General features: G+C 43.0%; 1 protein-coding gene across 2 annotated transcripts in view; it reads left to right on the top strand.

Annotated features, from left to right (window-relative positions):
* The window catches only part of LOC110528632 (metabotropic glutamate receptor 7), a 378,715-nt gene that overhangs the window by 218,138 nt on the left and 138,167 nt on the right, over positions 1 to 22,410 (top strand). For both annotated transcript variants that reach the window (XM_036984246.1, XM_036984247.1), the window contains exon 5: positions 14,429 to 14,566. In XM_036984246.1, the coding sequence (XP_036840141.1) occupies positions 14,429 to 14,566 (138 nt within the window). The remainder of the gene's footprint in view (positions 1 to 14,428; positions 14,567 to 22,410) is intronic.

Below are 22,410 nucleotides of genomic sequence, written 5' to 3'. Positions count from 1 at the left end.
CCCTAGACATGGAATAGGGTTCCATTTGGGATATATCCCTGCAGGGTAAAGTCTACTACTGAGTGAGAGTCATCGATGCTTCGTGCCCAAGCCTCCCCAAAAGGCCAGTCAGAAAAGCAAGATGAAACTGTGGGACTGAGTGGAAGTTGTTGAAGTCTGTGACCTTGAGCTTGCGGGTGTAATTGGTCATGGGAGAACCCACAGGTGCCAAGTTAAGAAATGGTCTCCCTTTGATGATTTCAGCATTAGTTTTTTCTTTTTTGACAAATGATTTATGGAAATTGATGTTTCCGGGACCCAGGGGTTGGAGGGAGGGAGAGAGAGGGGAAAACGCACAGCACACACAGCACCCCCTGTCATGGAGACACATATAGTTAGTTATAACACACAGAGCACCCCCGGTCATAGACACATATTTAGTTAAAACACACAGAGCACCCCCAGTCATTGAGCCACATTTAGTTAACACACACAGAGCACCCCCAGTCATAGAGACACATTTAGAACACACAGAGCACCCCCAGTCATAGAGACACATTTAGTTAAAACACACAGCACCCCCAGTCATTGAGCCACATTTAGTTAACACACACAGAGCACCCCCAGTCATAGAGACATATTTAGTTAAAACACACAGAGCACCCCCAGTCATAGAGACACATTTAGTTAAAACACACAGCACCCCCAGTCATTGAGCCACATTTAGTTAACACACACAGAGCACCCCCAGTCATAGAGACACATTTAGAATACACAGAGCACCCCCAGTCATAGAGACACATTTAGAACACACAGAGCACCCCCAGTCATTGAGACATATTTAGAACACACAGACCACCCCCAGTCATAGAGACATATTTAGAACACACAGACCACCCCCAGTCATAGAGACATATTTAGAACACACAGACCACCCCCAGTCATAGAGACATATTTAGAACACACAGACCACCCCCAGTCATAGAGACATATTTAGAACACACAGACCACCCCCAGTCATAGAGACATATTTAGAACACACAGACCACCCCCAGTCATAGAGACATATTTAGAACACACAGACCACCCCCAGTCATAGAGACACATTTAGAACACACAGAGCACCCCCAGTCATAGAGACATATTTAGTTAAAACACACAGCACCCCCAGTCATAGAGACATATTTAGAACACACAGACCACCCCCAGTCATAGAGACACATTTAGAACACACAGAGCACCCCCAGTCATAGAGACATATTTAGTTAAAACACACAGCACCCCCAGTCATTGAACCACATTTAGTTAAAACACACAGAGCACCCCCAGTCATAGAGACACATTTAGAATACACAGAGCACCCCCAGTCATTGAGCCAAATTTAGTTAAAACACACAGAGCACCCACAATCATAGGGACAGGCGGCCAAAGGAAGTGTTGGCTATACCTGCTGGAGCGCGTGCTACGGTGGGTGTTAATATTACCAGCCTGTTCAATAATTTTGCACGCCCAATTTTTCAGTTTTTGATTTGTTAAAAAAAATTGAAATATCCAATAAATGTCGTTCCACTTCATGATTGTGTCCCACTTGTTGTTGATTCTTCACAAAAAAAATACAGTTTTATATCTTTATGTTTGAAGCCTGAAATGTGGCAAAAGGTCGCAAAGTACAAAGGGGGCCGAATACTTTCGCAAGGCACTGTATTTTAGCCAGGTCAAGATTTCTTCTTTCAACATATGCATAATTTAGGCCACACATCAGACACATTTGTTTCTTTGCCATCTTTGTGGTGTTATTCTACACAACCCAAAAACAAGTGATTGTGATTTGTGTTGTCTTCTTAATTGCCCATTGCATGTGGTGTGAACACAGCAGGCTGAACAAATAGAGGGTTTTCCCTCAGTCACAAAGAGCAGAGAGCCCGTCCAACTTAACCTCCAGCAACCCAGAGCCCACCAGTCATCAGTCTCTTTTTCACTCAGCCAGGCTCCTCGTCACAGCTCTGCTTGGTGCTGTGGGTGTGTGTATGTGTATGTGTGTGTGTGTACAAACCCAGCAGCCATCCCTTCTCCTCTCAGTCAGCCAGACAGAAACCCTTTCACGCTTCCTCCTCCCTTCCTCCCTCCTCCTCCTCTCTCGTTCCTTCCCTCCTCCTCCATCATCCCTCCCTCTCCCGTCCTCCCTCCTCCACCTCCATCGTCCCTCCTACCCCCACCCTCCCCTGTCCCCTCTCCCCCAGCCTCCCTCCTCCTGTCTCCCGTCCTCCTTCCTCCTCTTCCACCCTCCCTCCCTCCCACCCCTGTCCTCCTCCCTCTACAATCATACCTATGACGAAGGTGCTGTGTTTTTACTAAACATTGTTCTATCAAATCAAATCAAACTTTATTTGTCACATGCGCAGAATACAACATGTGTAGACCTTACCGTGGGATGCTTACTCACAAGCCCTCAACCAACAGTGTAGTTCAAGAAAGAGTTAAGCAAATATTTACCAAGTAAACTAAAGTAAAACAATTATAAAAAGTAACACAATAAAATAATATTAACGAGGCTATATGCAGGGGGTACCGGTACAGAGTCAATGTGGAGGCTATATACAGGGGGTACCGGTACAGAGTCAATGTGGAGGCTATATACAGGGTGTTACGGTACAGAGTCAATGTGGAGGCTATATACAGGGGGTACTGGTACAGAGTCAATGTGGAGACTATATACAGGGGGTACTGGTACAGAGTCAATGTGGAGGCTATATACAGGGGGTACCGGTACAGAGTCAATGTGGAGGCTATATACAGGGGGTACCGGTACAGAGTCAATGTGAAGGCTATATACAGGGGGTACCAGTACAGAGTCAATGTGGAGGCTATATACAGGGGGTACCGGTACAGAGTCAATGTGAAGGCTATATACAGGGGGTACCAGTACAGAGTCAATGTGGAGGCTGTATACAGGGGGTACCGGTACAGAGTCAATGTGGAGGCTATATACAGGGGGTACCGGTAAAGAGTCAATGTGGAGGTTATATACAGGGAGTATAGGTACAGAGTCAATGTGGAGGCTATATACAGGGGGTACCGGTACAGAGTCAATGTGGAGGCTATATACAGGGGGTACCGGTACAGAGTCAATGTGGAGGCTATATACAGGGGGTACCGGTACAGAGTCAATGTGGAGGCTATATACAGGGGTTACCGGTACAGAGTCAATGTGGAGACTATATACAGGGGGTACCGGTAAAGAGTAAATGTGGAGACTATATACAGGGTGTTACGGTACAGAGTCAATGTGGAGGCTATATACAGGGGGTACTGGTACAGAGTCAATGTGGAGGCTATATACAGGGGGTACCGGTACAGAGTCAATGTGGAGACTATATACAGGGTGTTACGGTACAGAGTCAATGTGGAGGCTAAATACAGGGGGTACCGGTACAGAGTCAATGTGGAGGCTATATACAGGGGGTACCGGTAAAGAGTAAATGTGGAGACTATATACAGGGTGTTACGGTACAGAGTCAATGTGGAGGCTAAATACAGGGGGTACCGGTACAGAGTCAATGTGGAGGCTATATACAGGGGGTACCGGTACAGAGTCAATGTGGAGACTATATACAGGGTGTTACGGTACAGAGTCAATGTGGAGGCTATATACAGGGGGTACCGGTACAGAGTCAATGTGGAGACTATATACAGGGGGTACCGGTAAAGAGTAAATGTGGAGACTATATACAGGGTGTTACGGTACAGAGTCAATGTGGAGGCTATATACAGGGGGTACCGGTACAGAGTCAATGTGGAGGCTATATACAGGGGGTACCGGTACAGAGTCAATGTGGAGACTATATACAGGGTGTTACGGTACAGAGTCAATGTGGAGGCTATATACAGGGGGTACCGGTACAGAGTCAATGTGGAGACTATATACAGGGGGTACCGGTAAAGAGTCAATGTGCGGGGGTACAGGTTAGTTTAGTTAATTTGCACATGTATGTAGGGGTGAAGTGACTATGCATAGATAATAAACAGTGTGTAAAAGCAGTGTAAAAAACAAATGTAGTTTTGGGGGGTGGGTGTCAATGTAAATAGTCCGGTGGCCATTTGATTAATTGTTCAATAGTCTTATTGCTTAGGGGTAGAAGCTGTTAAGGAGCCTTTTCGGGGCGGCAGCGTAGCCTAGTGGTTGGAGCGTTGGACTTGTAACTGAAATGTTGCAAGATCAAATCCCCGAGCTGACAAGGTACAAATCTGTTGTTCTCCCCCTGAACAAGGCAGTTAACCCACTGTTCCTAGGATGTCACTGAGAGAAAGAATTTGTTCTTAACTGACTTGCCTAGTTAAATAAAGGTAAATTAAATGACTTTGGTGATTGGAGACTTTGACAATTTTTGGGCTTTCCTCTGACTCCGCCTAGTATATAGGTCCTGGATGGCAGGAAGCCCCAGTGGTGCCCTTACCGTACACACTACCCTCCGTAGTGCCTCGCGGTCGGATGCTGAGGACTTACCATACCAGGTGGGGATGCAACCAGTCAGGATGTTCGCCTATTCCTGTAGTCTACAATCAGCTCCTTTGTCTTGTTCACATTGAGGGAGAGGTTGTTGTCCTGGCACCACACTGCCAGGTTTCTGACCTCCTCCCTCATTGTTGTCGGTGATCAGGCCTACCACTGCTGTGTTGTCAGCACACTTAATGATGGTGTTGGAGTCGTGTTTGGCTGCACAGTTGTGGGTGAACAGGGAGTACAGGAGGGGACTAAGCAAACACCCCTGAGGGGCCCCAGTGTGGAGGATCAACGTAACAGTTGCTTACTCTTACCACCTGGGGACGGACCGTCAGGTAGTCCAGGACCCAGTTGCAGAGTGAGGTGTTTAGTCCCAGGGTCCTTAGCTTACTGATGAGCTTTGCGTGTACTATGGTGTTGAACGCTGAGCTGTAGTACAGAGTCAATGAACAGCCATAGGCATTGCTGTTCCTTTTATCCAGGTGGTAAAGTGCAGTGTGGAGTGTGATTGAAATTGCACTCCAATTGCACTGGAATTGGAGTGGGTCTAGGGAGGATGCTGCTGATGTGACCCATGACCAGCCTTTCAAAGCACTTCATGGCTACTGACGTGAGTGCTACGAGGTGGTAATCATTTATGCAGGTTACCTTTGCTTCCTTGGGCACAGGGACTATGATGGTCTGCTTGAAACATGTAGGTATTACATACTCGATCAGGGAGAGTTTGAAAATATCAGTTGGGCCGCGCGGGCTTTGAGTTGACGTCCTGGTAATCCGTCTGGCCCTACGGCTTTGTGAATATTGACCTGTTTTAAGATTTTGCTACCGATAGCTTTATCACAGTCATCCAGAACAGCTGGTGCTCTCATGCGTGCTTCAGTGTTGCTTGCCTGGAAGCGAGCATAAAATACATTTAGCTTGTCTGGTAGGCTTTGGTCACTGGGCAGCTCGCGGCTGGGTTTCCCTTTGTAGTCCGTAATAGTTTTCAAGCCCTGCCACATCTTAAGAGTATCAGAGCTGGTGTAGTAGGATTCTATGATGATGCTGCTGTGCGTTTAACCTAAATGTTGCTCTCTGACGAAGGTGCTGTGTGTTTTAGTTAATTGATGCTCTATGACAATGGTGCTGTGTGTTCTCTGAAGGACTCACCTGCCCATCAAAGCTGTGGTCAGGGAGCAACGCGTCCAAAAACTGGAGTGGAATGATTGTCAACATGTGATGACTCATTCATTTATCCTGCAAATACCCAGTGTTTATATTTGCTGAAACCTAGAGAGAAAATAAACTAGGTGTGAATGTGTTGACATGAAAGAGGTCTGGCATAGTCGACTGTACAGGATAAACTGAGGCTGTGTTCCAATTGGCATCCTATTCCCTAGATAGAGCACTCCATTTGACCAGATCCCTGTAAGCCCTGGTGAAATGCAGTGCACTGTGAAGAGAATAGGGTGTTTTTTTTGGGGATGAAACCAGACAGTCTGGCAGAGTGAGTATTTTGGACCTCCCATTTGTCAGTCCCATATCACTAACAGACAGCACACTCAGCTCTGACTGAGACAAAAAAAGAACACAAAGGCTCTATATCAGCTTTCAACTGGCTTTCCTTGTCCTTTGTTTCAAACACAGCCCTGCTGTTTCTGTGAGGAAGATAGGTGGATTTTAATCTTTGGTCCACGTTAAAGACATCCAAAGAGATTGATGTCCCGTTCGCACACTTACCTCAGCACAGACGCTGCTGTGCCATTGTTGTGCATTTCAACTGGGTATTGTTACAGGAAGAATTTGGGTTTTTGGGATCCAAAGGATCCAAGAATTCCACTCTATATAATGTTTACATACCGTACATTACTCATCTCATATGCATATACTGTACTCTATACCATCTACTGCAGCTTGCCTATGCCGTTCGGCCATCGCTCATCCATACATTTATTTGTACATATTCTTAATCATTCCTTTACACTTGTGTGTATAAGGTAGTTGTTTTGAAATTGTTAGATTACTTGTTAGATATTACTGCACGGTCAGAACTAGAAACACAAGCATTTCGCTACACTCGCATTAACATCTGCTAACCATGTGTATGTGACCAATAACATTTGCTAATAATGTGTTTGTGACCAATGAAATTTGATTTGATTTGATCCCACTGATCCTCAATCTTCTTTATTCATTCAGTTTGGAGGAATGTGTGTATTCGTGGAGATGTATTGCTAACTTTTCAGTTAGTTAGCTCGTTCTATGTGTGGGCAGACTTGCAGTAGTCTGGATGCTTTGTTTACCAGCTTGTGTTTCTCCCTGCCTTGCAGTACCATACCAGTTAGCTAGCTTGTGTGTCTCCCTGCCTTGCAGTACCATACCAGTTAGCTAGCTTGTACTGTGTGACCCTGGCTTGTGATGCTTGTGGACCAGTTGTCTAGCCGGCTTACTTGCTGTGCAGTAACCTACCCTGGATGTTTTGTGGATGTGGTATGTACCAGTTAGCCAGCTCTCAGTGTGTCTCCCTGCCTTGCAGTACCATACAAGTTAGCTAGCTTGTGCTGAATTCCCACTGGCAGGCTGTCACAATAGATAGCTCTGGTGGAATTGGTAGAGTGTTCCAAAGTGACAAACAATGAGAGAAGGGAGAAGAGATGCTTTGAGCTGTGACACAGATCAGGTTAGCCATCCCAGCTCCTCCGTAGCATTTTGTGCTAAAGAAAAAAGTCAAGTATTTCAAGGAATGTGACATATCCAGGAACAATTGTGGTCCTTGATATAGCCCCACTACACTGTCCTGGTCAGGTTATAGCCCCACTACATTGTCCTGGTCAGGTTATAGCCGTACTAGTTTGTCCTGTTATAAACCTACTAGTTTCTCTTGTTATAACCCTAATAGTTTGTCCTGGTCAGGTTATAGCCCTACTAGTTTGTCCTGTTATAGCCCTGCTAGTTTGTCCTGTTATAACCCCACTAGTTTGTCCTGTTATAGACCTACTAGTTTGTCCTGTTATAACCGTACTAGTTTGTCCTGTTATAGCCCTACTAGTTTGTCCTGTTATAGCCCTGCCAGTTTGTCCTGTTATAACCCCACTAGTTTGTCCTGTTATAACCCTACTAGTTTGTCCTGTTATAACCCCACTAGTTTGTCCTGTTATAACCCCACTAGTTTGTCCTGGTCAGGTTATAACCCTACTAGTTTGTCCTGTTATAACCCTACTAGTTTGTCATGTTATAACCCCACTAGTTTGTCCTGTTACAACCCCACTAGTTTCTCCTGGTCAGATTATAACCTTACTAGTTTGTCCTGTTATAACCCTACTAGTTTGTCATGTTATAACCCCACTAGTTTGTCCTGTTATAACCCCACTAGTTTGTCCTGGTCAGGGTATAACCCTACTAGTTTGTCATGTTATAACCCCACTAGTTTGTCCTGGTCAGGTTATAACCCCACTAGTTTGTCCTGGTCAAGTCACGTGGTGAGGATAAGTTCATTTTTCAGATGCTACTGTTATACACAAGCCTTGATACTTGAACATGAAGGTAAAATACCTATGTACCTTTTCCACCAACTGGATTCCCGTATCTCAGAACCATCAGTTCAATTAACTAGATTCTCACACTTCAACAAAATTAGGTCTTCCTTTTAGGATTTAAATCTAAATCTGCATGGAACAAAATGTAGTATTAGGTTCAGCTATTAGAATCACAGCTTGCCTCTGACTTTCACAGTGACCCCAGGCTGTGTGTGTTTATTTGGCCACTTGTTGTTATAGGTTTTCCATGAGCAGGCGGCTCAATACTTGTCTCCCAGGAATGTATGAGCCCTTATCAACACCGTTCTGTCCGAACATACAGAAATGCATCCACTCATACGCACATGGACACACACACACACACACACACACACACACACACCACAGCAACACCAAACCATAACGCTGGTACAATGTAAAGTTTACCAACCAGCCCTTGGATTTGATCCCTTATGTTTCCACCTTGACACTAGGCACCTTGAAGTCAGCTGTCCACTGGACCAGTAACAAACTAGTAGGTTGTTTTTCATGGGGGCAACAGTAGTCCTCTAGGTTGTAAGGGATGTGACATCACCAGTAAACTAGGTTGTTTATCAGGGGGTAACAGTAGTCCTCTAGATTGTAAGGGATGTGACGTCACCATGTTGGAGTCAACAGAAACCAGAAATAACATGATAAATATTCCCTTACCTTTGATGATCTTCATCAGAATGAACTCCCAGGAATCCTAGTTCCGCAAAAAATGCTTGATTTGTTCGATAATGTCCATTATTTATGTCCAAGTAGCTACTTTTGTTAGGTACACATATCCAAATGCTCGTGCAGGTCGAGCATTACTTCGGACAAAAACTTCAAAAAGTTATATTACAGGTTGAAGAAACATTTCAAACTAAGTACATAATAAATCATTAGGATGTTTTTATCATAAATCTTCAATAACGTTCCAACCGGATAATTCCTTTGTGTCTTGAGAAGCAATGGAACATTGTGTGGAATGGAATCATGTGGCATGGAATGCGCAAGACCAGGAAATGGCTCTCTGTCAGTAACCTGACTCATTCCCCTCTCATTCAGTCCCACGTCACAGTAAAAGCCTCATTCAAGTTTTAAATACGGTTGACATCTAGTGGAAGCCCTAGGAAGTGTAACTTCATTCATATCCCACTGCGAATTCAATAGGGCCAGGATTGAAAATCGACCAACCTCAGATTTCTCACTTCCTGTTTAGATTTCTTCTCAGGTTTTCGCCTGCCATATGAGTTCTGTTATACTCAGAGACATCATTCAAACAGTTTTAGAAACTTCAGAGCTTTTTCCATCCAATACTAATGATAATATGCATATATTAGCAACTGGGACTGAGGAGCAGGCCGTTTACTCTTGGCACCTCTGGGCACCTTTCATCCAAGCTACTCAATACTGCCCCTGTAGCTATAAGAAGTTCATACAGTCATCCATATTATTTTGTAGTTTAGTGTTACATAGTGAAAGTTAATGATAACTTAATTTTTACACTGAACAACAATTTAAGGGGAAATCTAATCCCAACATATCTGGTCATACAATCCAAAATATAAACATCTCAAAAAGATTAATCAAATCACATAACTAGAAAAGACCGGCAATCATGCTCTCAAACGTTTCAATATTTCATATAATAAAGCTAGTCTGAGGTGCACATTTTGCAAACAAAGAAAAAAAAAAAAAACGATTGGCACATTATTTTTGTTTGTAACTGCCAATTAGCTTTGTCATGGTTGGGAGATGAAGCTGAGACAGAACCCTTGTTGTTGTTTTTAAGCATGAAAAGTTTAAAACGCTTCTCATACAGGGCTGTATCTACCCAACCTCCCTAGTTACAATGGCAGCATTTGGTAACAGTAACAAAAAACCCCGTCCCTCATTTCTCAGCCTCATGTAGACAGACAGACTAAGTGGATTAGATTAGAATCCACTTGAGCTGAAATGGAAAAAGGAGTTGCCCACGGTAGGAATGTAAATGCACATTCAAATGAAATGTTCTTTCAACCACTAGTCAGACAAATGATTACAATGATTAATCAGAGTGTAATTTGTGCTTTACATTTTCCCTTGTAGATAATTGCAGGGCATACATAATGCAGAAGGTAGAGGAAGAAGCCAGTTCTTTTTTTATTTCCTGAGGTGCCCTCTCTCTCTCTCTGTCTCTCTCTCTCTCTCTCTCTCCCTCTTTCTCTCACTCTCTCTCTCCCTCTTTCTCTCTCTCTCTCTCAATTCAATTCAAGCTCTCGCTCTCTCGCTCTCGCGCTCTCTCTCTCTCGCTCTCTCTCGCTCTCTCTCGCTCTCTCTCTCTCGCTCTCTCTCGCTCTCTCTCGCTCGCTCTCTCGCTTGCTCTCTCGCTCGCTCTCTCACTCTCTCTCACTCACTCTCTCACTCGCTCTCTCTCTCTCTCGCTCTCTCTTTGGCTCTCTCACAATTCAATTCACTCTCGCTCTCTTTCTCTCTCTCTTTATCTCTATCTCACAATTAAATTCACTCTCTCTCGCACTCTCTCTCCCTCTTTCTCTCTGTCTCTGACTCTGACTCTCACAATTCAATTCACTCTTTCTCACTCTCTCTCTCTCTCTCACTCACAGAAAACCCATCCACAATTATTTCCTCCATCTCCTAACAATGCCATTCATGTGAATCGCTCCACCAGTCTTTCACTCCTCTGCAAACAGTCCAACGGCCTTCTCCAATCATCCCTTATTTTCTGTTTCTCTTTCCCTGAAGGAAGCATTTTTACACCTAATTGAAAACATAAAGTACATTTTCTCAATACAACAACGCACTCATACATCTTTTTTCAGTTCATTTATGTTATTACAGGCCTTTAACATGTCCAGTTGTATCATTTTGATTGATTTTTTTAAACCAATTTAAAATGTTGCTGTATTTTCTAAGTACATTTTGAAATTCACAAAAAAATGCTGTTTTAGAAGCGTTCATGTTATTATCACAGTCTCTTTCATGTCTCTGAATCAGAGTTGTAAAGCACACAAACAGAGAAGTGGCTAAGTGTGTTGGTACAGGGGCTTGTAGATAAAAGGGGGTTATTTGCTTTGATGTCGGTTGGTACTGGATATCCCACGGTGTTAGCCACGCGGCCATGCGTTAAGCCCCACAGGTCATCGCTCTGATCAGAAGAGATACATATTGAGAAGTGACACCGTGCTGCGGGAATCACACAGATACGTGGTTTGCATTCCACACTGCATACTATTCCCTTTATATTGCACTACATTTGACCAGGGCCCAATAGGGTAGTGCATTACTTTTGACCGGAGCCCTATGTTGGGAACAGTTTACCATTTGGGATGCACATACTGTGAGTGGTGACAGGGTGCTGCTGTGTTCACTGAGGGATGGTGACCTGTGCTGTTATTCTGTTAGCCTCTTCTCTACACAAGGTTCAGAGCAGCTAACAGCAGCATTTTACCTGTAATGCATCCAAAATGGCACCCTATTCCGTTTGTAGTGCACTACTTTTGACCAGAGCTCTATAGGGCCCTAGTCAAAAGTAGTGCACTTTAAAGGGAATAGGATGGCATTCAGGTGGTCATCACATCTTATGTCCTACCAGCAACCACTACATGGTCTCTCCCTTGTCCGTTCTGGGACTCCGGTCTGGGGAGACTTGGAGTGGCAGAGCCCTTATCTTATGTGGTAGTAGTCACTGTTACTGTTACTGAGGAGTTCTTGTATACACACACACAGGAGGACACATACACACACACACACACACACACACACACACACACACACACACACACACACACACACACACACACACACACACAGGACACACGACATACAGGATACACACACACACAGGAAACACACACACACAGGAAACACACACACACACACACAGGAAACACACACACAGGAAACACACACACAGGAAACACACACACACAGGACACACACACACGCAGGACACACACACACGCAGGACACACACACACATGACACACACATACACGCACACACAGGACATACAGGACACGCACACACACAAACACACACACAGGACACACACACACACTGGGTCAGCATTATGTGTTCACTGTGTTCACTTTGTTGTCATGTCCCCTTTATAATTAGGATGCTGTAATTATTATCACCATAATTAAGAACTTCCTGCTGCAGCACTATTGGTGGGGAGAAATATTCATTTATTTACATTGTCAGTTAACAAATATCTCCTTCTCATTCAAGGTTTGTCTGTTATTTACCCTTTATTAGTTAGCCAGTTAAGACCAATTTTTATTTTTTTTTTACAATGACGGTCAACCCCGGCCAAACCCTCCTTTAACCCAGACGACGCTGGGCCAATTGTACGCCGACCCTATGAGATGATTGGTGTGATTCTTTCTGTAATGGATCTATTTAAGTTGTAGTCTTTATGTCATACCTCTTGCTTTATTGAACCAGGACAATAGCTAAAAAAAAAAAAAAAAAAGGTTAAATAAAATAAAAAATAAAAATTGAACTGGGGGCCTTTTTCCACAAAAAGTACCAGACATGGTCAGGATGTTCATTTCAATCTCTAAACGTTATTATTACTGTGACATTACTGTTGGGGCAAGGACAGCTTAACTAATACTGCCAGATGAGAGACGCTCATTGCTACCTATCGATTTTTACACAATACAATTTTTGAGATAGAACAGTAATCCAGTTGTGTAATGGACACACGTCTTCCATTAGCTCCCCCAAAGGTAAAGCCTATGATTTAGCTCCGTAGGCTAACAGTCAGTCTTGTAGAATTCTGCAAACCCGGGTTTTTAACCATTCTTGGCTATAAAAACAACAGAGGACATTGCTCTGTTGTTGCCAAGGTTCAATTGATTAACTGGTTTTCCCCTGTAGTCTCTCTCTGTTCACACTGTAAGAGAGGCAATTAAACTAGAATCTACTAGAAACTCTATTATCCTCTTTAGGCCATTGAAACAACGCTGGGGAAAGTCATGGCGTGATGCATTATATTGGAGCAGGTTTGACGGTGTTACATTGTGTTGGAGCAGGTTTGACGGTGTTACATTGTGTTGGAGCAGGTTTGACGGTGTTACATTGTGTTGGAGCAGGTTTGACGGTGTTACATTGTGTCGGAGCAGGTTTGACGGTGTTACATTGTGTTGGAGCAGGTTTGACGGTGTTACATTGTGTTGGAGCAGGTTTGACGGTGTTACATTGTGTTGGAGCAGGTTTGACGGTCTTACATTGTGTTGGAGCAGGTTTGACGGTGTTACATTGTGTCGGTGCAGGTTTGACGGTGTTACATTGTGTTGGAGCAGGTTTGACGGTGTTACATTGTGTTGGAGCAGGTTTGACGGTGTTACATTGTGTCGGAGCAGGTTTGACGGTGTTACATTGTGTTGGAGCAGGTTTGACGGTGTTACATTGTGTTGGAGCAGGTTTGACGGTGTTACATTGTGTTGGAGCAGGTTTGACGGTGTTACATTGTGTTGGAGCAGGTTTGACGGTCTTACATTGTGTTGGAGCAGGTTTGACGGTGTTACATTGTGTTGGAGCAGGTTTGACGGTGTTACATTGTGTTGGAGCAGGTTTGACGGTGTTACATTGTGTTGGAGCAGGTTTGACGGTGTTACATTGTGTCGGAGCAGGTTTGACGGTGTTACATTGTGTTGGAGCAGGTTGGAGCAAGCTTAAGGGTGAAGGACAGTTCTACGGATTTATTCATCAGCTTTAATTCCTGACACTTATAGGCTCCATCCCTATTGGCAATGGAGCCAGCCAGGGAATGGATATTTTTGTGCAGTTGGTTTCACAGGGTCTATTTCAGCAGGGGATCGAGGGTCTATTCTGATCTAGGAACTGGACATTGATAAAGCTTGGAGTGTAACGGGATTTTTCCGTTGAAGGAGAGGCGGAACAATACGCAGCGTGGTTGAAGTTCGTTTTTTTTTTAATAAGAAAAACTATACATGAACAAACTACAAAACAATAAATGTGAAAACCCGAAACCAGTCCTGTATGGCACAAACACTAACACATGAAACAATCACCCACAAAACCCAACACCAAACAGGCTTCCTAAATATGGTTCCCAATCAGAGACAATGACTAACACCTGCCTCTGATTGAGAACCATATCAGGCCAAACACAGAAACAGACAAACTAGACACACAACATAGAATGCCCACTCAGATCACACAAGCAAACTATAGTCAGGGTGTGACATGGAGGTAAAAGTGTCTTACATAATGGGAATAATGTATAGTCAGTCTTAGAGTTAGAGGAGTTTTGCCCACATGCCGTTTTTCTACACAAACAGTGGATTGCTAAACAAAGATACTCTTGAGGCCTAAGACTTGTTCTAAGACTTGTTCTAAGACTTGTTCTAAGACTTGTTCTAAGACTTGCTTATCCGTCTTTTATTTCCAGGGTTTGACGCATACTTCACATCGCGGACGCTGGAGAACAACCGCAGGAACGTTTGGTTCGCAGAATACTGGGAGGAAAACTTCAACTGTAAACTAATGAGCTCCTCCAAGAAGGAAGACACCAGCAGGAAATGCACAGGTAGCCATTTTGTTGCTGCACTTGACAAAGTTGTACTTTAAACCCATTAAATATTGTTTTTTAATCATAGATTCTGGAGAACTTAACAAAGTTGTACTTTATTACCCTAAACATTTGAACTCTTCAATCATATGACATTGTAGTAGGAATATGACAGGATCTGCAACACATTGCTGTTCTCTGAACACCACTTGGTAAAATGTTATTCTGCGCTCTGCAGTGATGTACAGTACCCCCCCCCCCCCCCCCCCCCCCCCCTAAGGCTTGGTACTCTTGTTGTAGGTGTGGATGATAGGGTTTGAAATCAATGCAGTGGTAACTGAGAAAGTTCAACCCACAACATTTTTCTTTCTGTGCACGCAACATACTCTACTGCAGTCTCATATGTATGATTCATTGAATTGAAGATCACTGCCCACCAAACAATATTATTCTTCTTCAATGGCTGAAGATCACTGCCCACCAAACAACATGCTGCTTCTTCAATGACTCTCTTTCTTGTTTGTTTCAAGTTTTTTTCCCTCTCGCATTAGAGAACGCAACACCATAAAGAAGAGCTCAAGTCCCTTAGTCCGAGCTGAGCTTAGCTGAGCCCTTCCATTACATAAGGAGCCTGGCTTCATCCCTATCCACATCTCCTCCCTGCTGTGGGGTTCTGAATTCCAAATGGCACTCTATTTCCTATGGGTGATGGTCAAAAGTAGTGCTCTACATAGAAAATAAGGTTCCATTTGAGACTCGGCCTGTATTTCAGCATGATTGACTTGTACAATACTACCGGCACAGCAGGCTGGATGAGACACGGTGGAAGACTGACAAGTTAAGCCTTGAAGCACTCTTAATGAGAATGTCAGAAAACAGATATTACATTATACATCTACAAGCAAGGTGTTTCTTTCTGTGGCATAAGTGTGGTATAGTTTAGCCACAGGAAACATGAAGAAATACTACAAGTGGGATGTTTATCTGGTGATAGTGCAGTAGGTGCAGGTGTCATTTAATTAACTTTTTTTAATTATTTTTTTTATTATTTGTAAACATAACTCAATAATATTTGAAATGATGTATTTTCGTCAAAAACTGTATCAAGGCTTGAAATGGCTTACAGTTGAAGTCAGAAGTTTACATAAACCTAAGCCAAATACATTTAGCAGTGGCTTCTTCCTTGCTGAGCGGCCTTTCAGGTTATGTCGATATAGGACTAGTTTTACTGTGGATATAGATACTTTTGTACCTGTTTCCTCCAGCATGTTTACAGGGTCCTTTGCTGTTGTTCTTGGATTGATTCGCACTTTTCGTACCAAAGTACATTCAACCTCTAGAAGACAGAACGCGTCTCCTTCCTGAGCGGTATGATGGCTGCGTGGTCCCATGGAGTATATACTTGCGTACTATTGTTCGTACAGATAAACGTGGTACCTTCAGGTGTTTGGAAATTGCTCCCAAGGATGAACCAGACTTGTGAAGGTCTACAATTGTTTTTCTAAGGTCTTGGCTGATTTCTTTGGATTTCCTCATGATGTCAAGCAAAGAGGCACTGAGTTTGAAGGTAGGCCTTGAAATACATCCACAGGTAGACCTCCAATTGACTCACATGATGTCAGAAGCTTCTAAAGCCATGACATAATTGTCTGGAATTTTAAAAGCTGTTTAAAGGCAGTCAACTTAGTGTATGTTAGCTTCTGACCAACTGGAATTGTGATACAGTGAAATAATCTGCCTTTAAATAATTGTTGAAAAAATGACTTGTGTCATGCACAAAGTAGATGTCCTAACCGACTTGCCAAAACTATAGTTAGTTAACAAGAAATTAGTGGAGTGGTTGAAAAACGAGTTTTAATAACTCCAACCTAAGTGTATGTAAACCTCTGACTTCAACTGTATATTCTTTCTAAATATAGTATAATCAAATGATACAACTATTAACTATAAGATTTCACCTTCCTTGTAACAGTAAAATACATATTTGAATGTTTAGTGTTAGAGGTCTTTCTTGATCAAGACGTCTGTCCCATCGTTGTGAATGTCTCACAGAGCTCTAGCTTGGCTTCCTGAACTTGTACAAAAATGCACCTTTCATTTCATGCTAATCTTGTCCATATATGACAAACAAAAATTTGTTTTTAGATTAATGGCTATATTTCAATCTCTGCATGTGCTATAGTGATGAAACCACTCTCTTCTGCTACTCTATGATGTAAAGATGGCAGGCATGTGCTTTGTCAGTGGCTGTGAGGTAAGGTTCAGTCTGGAGTTGATGGACAGTCGAAAGAGTGAATGAAATGGTAGGAGGGACATCCCAGCTTCAAGTGGTTTCAAATTTCACGACCTACGTAACACAGGCTCAAAAAAAGATATACCACTATGTCTGTGAGAAGCAGGGCTATCAGTTAATACGGTGATGATTAACATGCAAATTAGCAAAACATTTACCGGTTTTAGACCAGATTGTTCTTCAAGCTGTTGAAACGTTCATACTGTAGATGACCAGCAAGGTCAAATCATAATCAGTAGTTATAGGGAGGGGGGGCAGAGAGCCTGGCAGGTTTTAACCCCACCCACTTTTGCAAAAACACAGCCCCCACAACACCAAAGGAATATCAACAGGTCACTAATTTACTACCCTGAGACAAGGCAGAGTATTGTCTACGAAGATCTCCTCCGCAGCACGACCCGAGGACAGGAATGATGAAAGAGCGTAAGAGAACCAGTGACTCAGCCCTTGTAATAGGGTCAGAGATAGAGAGTCCCAGTGGAGAGAGTCTTCAGTAAAGACTTAAAGGTCGAGACTGAGTCTGCATCTTTCACGTGGATCGACAGACTGTTTCATAAAAATGTATTTCTATAGGAGAAAGCCCTGCCTCCAGCTGTTTGCTTAGAAATTCTAGAAACAGAATTCTGCGTCTTGTGACGTGAAGGTATTGTCGGATTAAGTGATATGACATGCTATACTATAAAATAATTTCTCCGTAATTAATATTACCTGATTGAGCTAATCATGTAAATGTAATAAACTAGAGAGTCGGGCACCACAAAATAATATTTATAGAGCTGTTATCTTCCGAATAAACTCTTAAAGACCTAGTAATATTTTACATCAATAGCAGTCAATATTAATCATCATCTTAATTCGTCTGAAAGTTGTAAATTCTTGGTTATCTGCAGGAACCCTAGCTAACAAGTGGAATCAGCAATACAAAATTGGGTTTAATTATTTTTTTACAAAATACCTAACTAATCGCACAGAATTACACATCATTAAATCATAACTTGATTACAACTTACGTCATAAAGGAAAACGTCCCTAGCGGGCGGAACAGATATGACAGCTTGTTACACAAAAGAAAAGGGGCGGGGTTTGAGTGAAAGAGGGGGAAGACTGAGGAACAAAGGGCAAAGCTGTGCTGTCGTAAATACAGTATCTTATGCATTCTAAATTACCGTAAATTTGGAAAAGAAAAATGAAATGAATATTTACTCTGAGTTGCGCTTCAGTAGGTTGGTGGTAGATGGAAGGCCGTGTTGCCCGACCGAGTCCTTTGTTCTTTGAAGAATGTCTCTGCTGGTAAATTGAATACGTTTTAGTAACGTCGTGTGGTAGACGGGATACTCTGTCTGTTCCTTCCTAACCCTCGTTTGCAGCGGCTGTTGCTAACTCATCGGCTAGGAGGTATCACTTCTGTAGTGAATAAGAGTTCAAAGTTCATACCATTCGCAACCAAAGCTCACGCTGATGTTGGCTTCGTTCTGTAGTTATTATCTGAACCATTCTGACATTGGACCGTCGTCCTCACGTCCTCGGAACAGGAGGTTATATTGTCGTCAAGGGCTTATATAGGAAGGGAGAGGAGGGCGTCTTTAAAACGTTTTATAGGCCATGTCCCTTCACAGGGGCGGGCCACTGATTGAGCAGAGCCCTATTTTATGAAAACACAAATCTCACATTTTAGAAGCTAAAATTACATTTCATCCCATCAGGAATAATTCCATATTCAAACATTTACATTGAACAACTATTCCATGTGAATCCAATAACTCTGATGTGTTGACTTTCCACTGTAGAGTTTATGTCATCTTATCATTGATGAGAATGTCTCAGATGACAACCAAACTGACATCATATTCATTAAGTACCACCGCATATGTTCAATTGGTCGGATTACCAGAATATAGTTCATTTCCCCGCACCTTCTGATGTTCCCAGAATCTCTATGATAACCAAGGTGTTTGCAAATGTAACATCAGTAGGGTAGAGAGAGGAACAAGGGGGGAAGAGGTATTTATGACTGTCATAAACCTTCCCCCAGGCCAACGTCATGACAGTATGTACTGCAGAACCAAATCATCTGCAAGTCCATGTAATGATTTGTAGGATAGCAGTAACACCTTGAAATCAGCCCTAGCCTTAACGGGAAGCCGCTGTAGAGAGGCTAGCACTGGAGTAATATGATCAAATGTTTTGGTTCTAGTCAAGATTCTAGCAGCCGTGTTTAGCACTAACCAAAGTTTATTTAGTGCTTCATCTGGGTAGCCGGAGAGTAGAGCATTACAGTACAGTAATCTTGAAGTTACAAAAGCATAATTTTTGAGCCAAATTTTTTTGCAATGTTTTTCGAAGATGTAAAAAAGCTGCTCTTTAAATATTTTTAATATGTTCGTCCATAATGGAGGGTGATCAGGGTCCAGAATAACGCTGAGGTCCTTCACACTTTTCTTTGAGACGACTGTACAACCATCGAGATCCATTTTCAGATCCGACATCAGATCACTTATGTTTCTTCGAACTCAGAAACTATCTAACATCTCTGTTTTTGTCAGTTTAACACTAAGATTTCTTAGTGAGGCAAGTGCGCTAATTAACATGAAAACCTGATTAATAACAACCATTTCCTGTCGGTGTCCTACCATACCTAATCCCCTTAACAAGACACCGCCACTATTACTGCAGTAGCTTCAGTGACTGCTGTACTTTAAAAAAAAAACACATTACAAGACACAACTACTTGATGAACATGAAAACATGATTAACAATTCTAAGTACAATCTCTAGGTGGGTATACTATTTCCCATAAGACATCTACCTCCAGTGTGAGAGGTGTGAGATTGTTCAACCAAAACAACCTCAGAGAAAGACAGTATCTTTTTTTTATATAACAAACAATGTTTTTTGGTTCTGTACTTAATTCTTTGACATTAAAAAATCATTATTCGCCATCTCAAAGTCTAGAGTGTTCACAATCTCAGCCTACTGATCCCCAGTAATACCTAAGCCCCATAATGAGACACCTAGGTAATAAACCGCCTGCAGTGTTAGCAGGCTGAGAGGTCAGTGGTAGTGATATAATGGCTGTATCTTCAGAAACTGCTGTACCAAATCAAATCAAATGTATTTATAAAGCCCTTTTTACTTTAGCAGATGTCACAAAGTGCTGGACAGAAACCCACTAAACAACCCAAACAGCAAGCAATGCAGATGCAGAATCACAGTTGCTAGGAAAAACGCCCTAGAAAGGCAGGGACCTAGGAAGAATCTTAGAGAGGAACCAGGCTCTGAGGGGTGGCCAGTCCTCTTCTGGCTGTGCCGGGTAGAGAGGAAACAGGATCTGAAGGGTGGCCAGTCCTTTTCTGGCTGTTGCCAGGTGTACTGTAACGGTTTTCGTTCTCCTCTTTTGAGGAGGAGTAGGAAGGATCGGACCAATGCGCAGCGTGGTAAGTGTCCATAATATAATTTTAATGTAATATAACTGAACACAGAAAACATAAGAATAAGAGAATAAATGGAAATCGACACAGTCCCCGTATGGAGCAAACACAGACAATAATCACCCACAACCAGCATGGGGAAAACAGGCTACCTAAGTATGATTCTCAATCAGGGACAACGATCGACAGCTGCCTCTGATTGAGAACCAAACCAGGCCAAACACAGAAATACAACATAGAAAAAAGAACATAGACAACCCACCCCAAATCACGCCCTGACCAAACTAACGCAAAGACATAATAAAGGAACTAAGGTCAGAACGTGACATGTACCCTTTTTCAGTTAACAAACACAATTGATTAATTATGAAAATAGTTTTAACTATCTTCATATGCTAATCCTCCAAATGAAGCGTAATCTCTTAGAAGTATGTTGAATAACTGTAGTGGTTAATTATGAAACTAGCGAACAAAAATAACAACATTTTGATCACCTTGAAAGATCCACAACACAGTGTGCAAACAATAACCCAACTCAGGAGCATATACGCTGAAATACCTTTTTTTTTTGTTTATATGAAACATGATTAACATCTAGCTACATGTAGGTTTTCTAATTATCCACACCAAGACTTCCTAATAACTTATCCCCTATGACAGGCCGTTTAGGCCTCCAGTGTGAGCTATCAGTAGTAGTGAATGCTGTACCTTTTAATAACATACACAATGATCAGAGTCATAGTGCATTAACATGAACACATGATTACCAATCTCTAGTTATTACCTATCCGAATATATAATGAGACACCAAGGTAAAAAGGCCACATCTGGTGTGATGGTATAAAAGTGTCACTGTTAGCAGTAGCTCAGATCTCTAACCCTGCTCTGGCTGTGGTTCCCCTCTCCCTATCTAGGTGGAACATGCTTTTGTAGTCTAGCCCTTTCGCCTGGAGACAGCCAGGCAGCCAGCTAGGCATGCAGGCAGGCAGGCAGTGAGCTGTGTGAGGCCAATTTGCAAACATCAAGGAACAGAGTGGGACGACAGTACGGGAAGCACATGCTGCTGTTGTAAGGATTACATTATGCTGCAGGGGCAATATGGGTCCTGGGATTCTGATAGGGTAGGAGAGATCAGTGTCTGGTGTTTCCAGTGAGGAGGAGAGATCAGAGTCTGGTGTTTCCAGTGAGGAGGAGAGATATGAGTCTGGTGTTTCCAGTGAGGAGAGATCAGAGTCTGGTGTTTCCTGTGTAGGACGAGAGATCAGAGTCTGGTGTTTCCAGTGAGGAGGAGAGATCAGAGTCTGGTGTTTCCAGTGAGGAGGAGAGATATGAGTCTGGTGTTTCCTGTGTAGGAGGAGAGATTAGAGTCTGGTGTTTCCTGTGTAGGAGGAGAGATCAGAGTCTGGTGTTTCCTGTGTAGGAGGAGAGATCAGAGTCGGGTGTTTCCTGTGTAGGAGGAGAGATCAGAGTCTGGTGTTTCCAGTGTAGGAGGAGAGATCAGAGTCTGGTGTTTCCAGTGAGGAAGATAGATCAGAGTCAGGTGTTTCCAGTGAGGATGAGAGATCAGTGTCTGGTGTTTCCAGTGTAGGAGGGGAGATCAGAGTCTGGTGTTTCCAGTGTAGGAGGAGAGATCAGAGTCTGGTGTCTCCAGTGAGGAGGATAGATCAGAGTATGGTGTTTCCAGTGAGGAGGAGAGATCAGAGTCTGGTGTTTCCAGTGTAGGAGGAGAGATCAGAGTCTGGTGTTTCCAGGGAGGAGGAGAGATCAGAGTCTGGTGTTTCCAGTGAGGAGGAGAGATCAGAGTCTGGTGTTTCCAGTGAGGAGGAGAGATCGGAGTCTGGTGTTTCCAGTGAGGAGGAGAGATCAGAGTCTGGTGTTTCCAGTGAGGATGAGAGATCAGAGTCTGGTGTTTCCAGTGAGGAGGAGAGATCAGTGGCTGGTGTTTCCAGTGAGGAGGAGAGATCAGAGTCTGGTGTTTCCAGTGAGGATGAGAGATCAGAGTCTGGTGTTTCCAGTGAGGATGAGAGATCAGTGGCTGGTGTTTCCAGTGAGGAGGATAGATCAGAGTATGGTGTTTCCTGTGTAGGAGGGGAGATCAGAGTCTGGTGTTTCCAGTGTAGGAGGAGAGATCAGAGTTGGGT

The sequence above is a fragment of the Oncorhynchus mykiss genome, chromosome 7, assembly GCF_013265735.2.
Source record: "Oncorhynchus mykiss isolate Arlee chromosome 7, USDA_OmykA_1.1, whole genome shotgun sequence".
NCBI lineage: Eukaryota > Metazoa > Chordata > Actinopteri > Salmoniformes > Salmonidae > Oncorhynchus > Oncorhynchus mykiss.
This window is presented reverse-complemented; position numbering and strand designations above follow the sequence as displayed.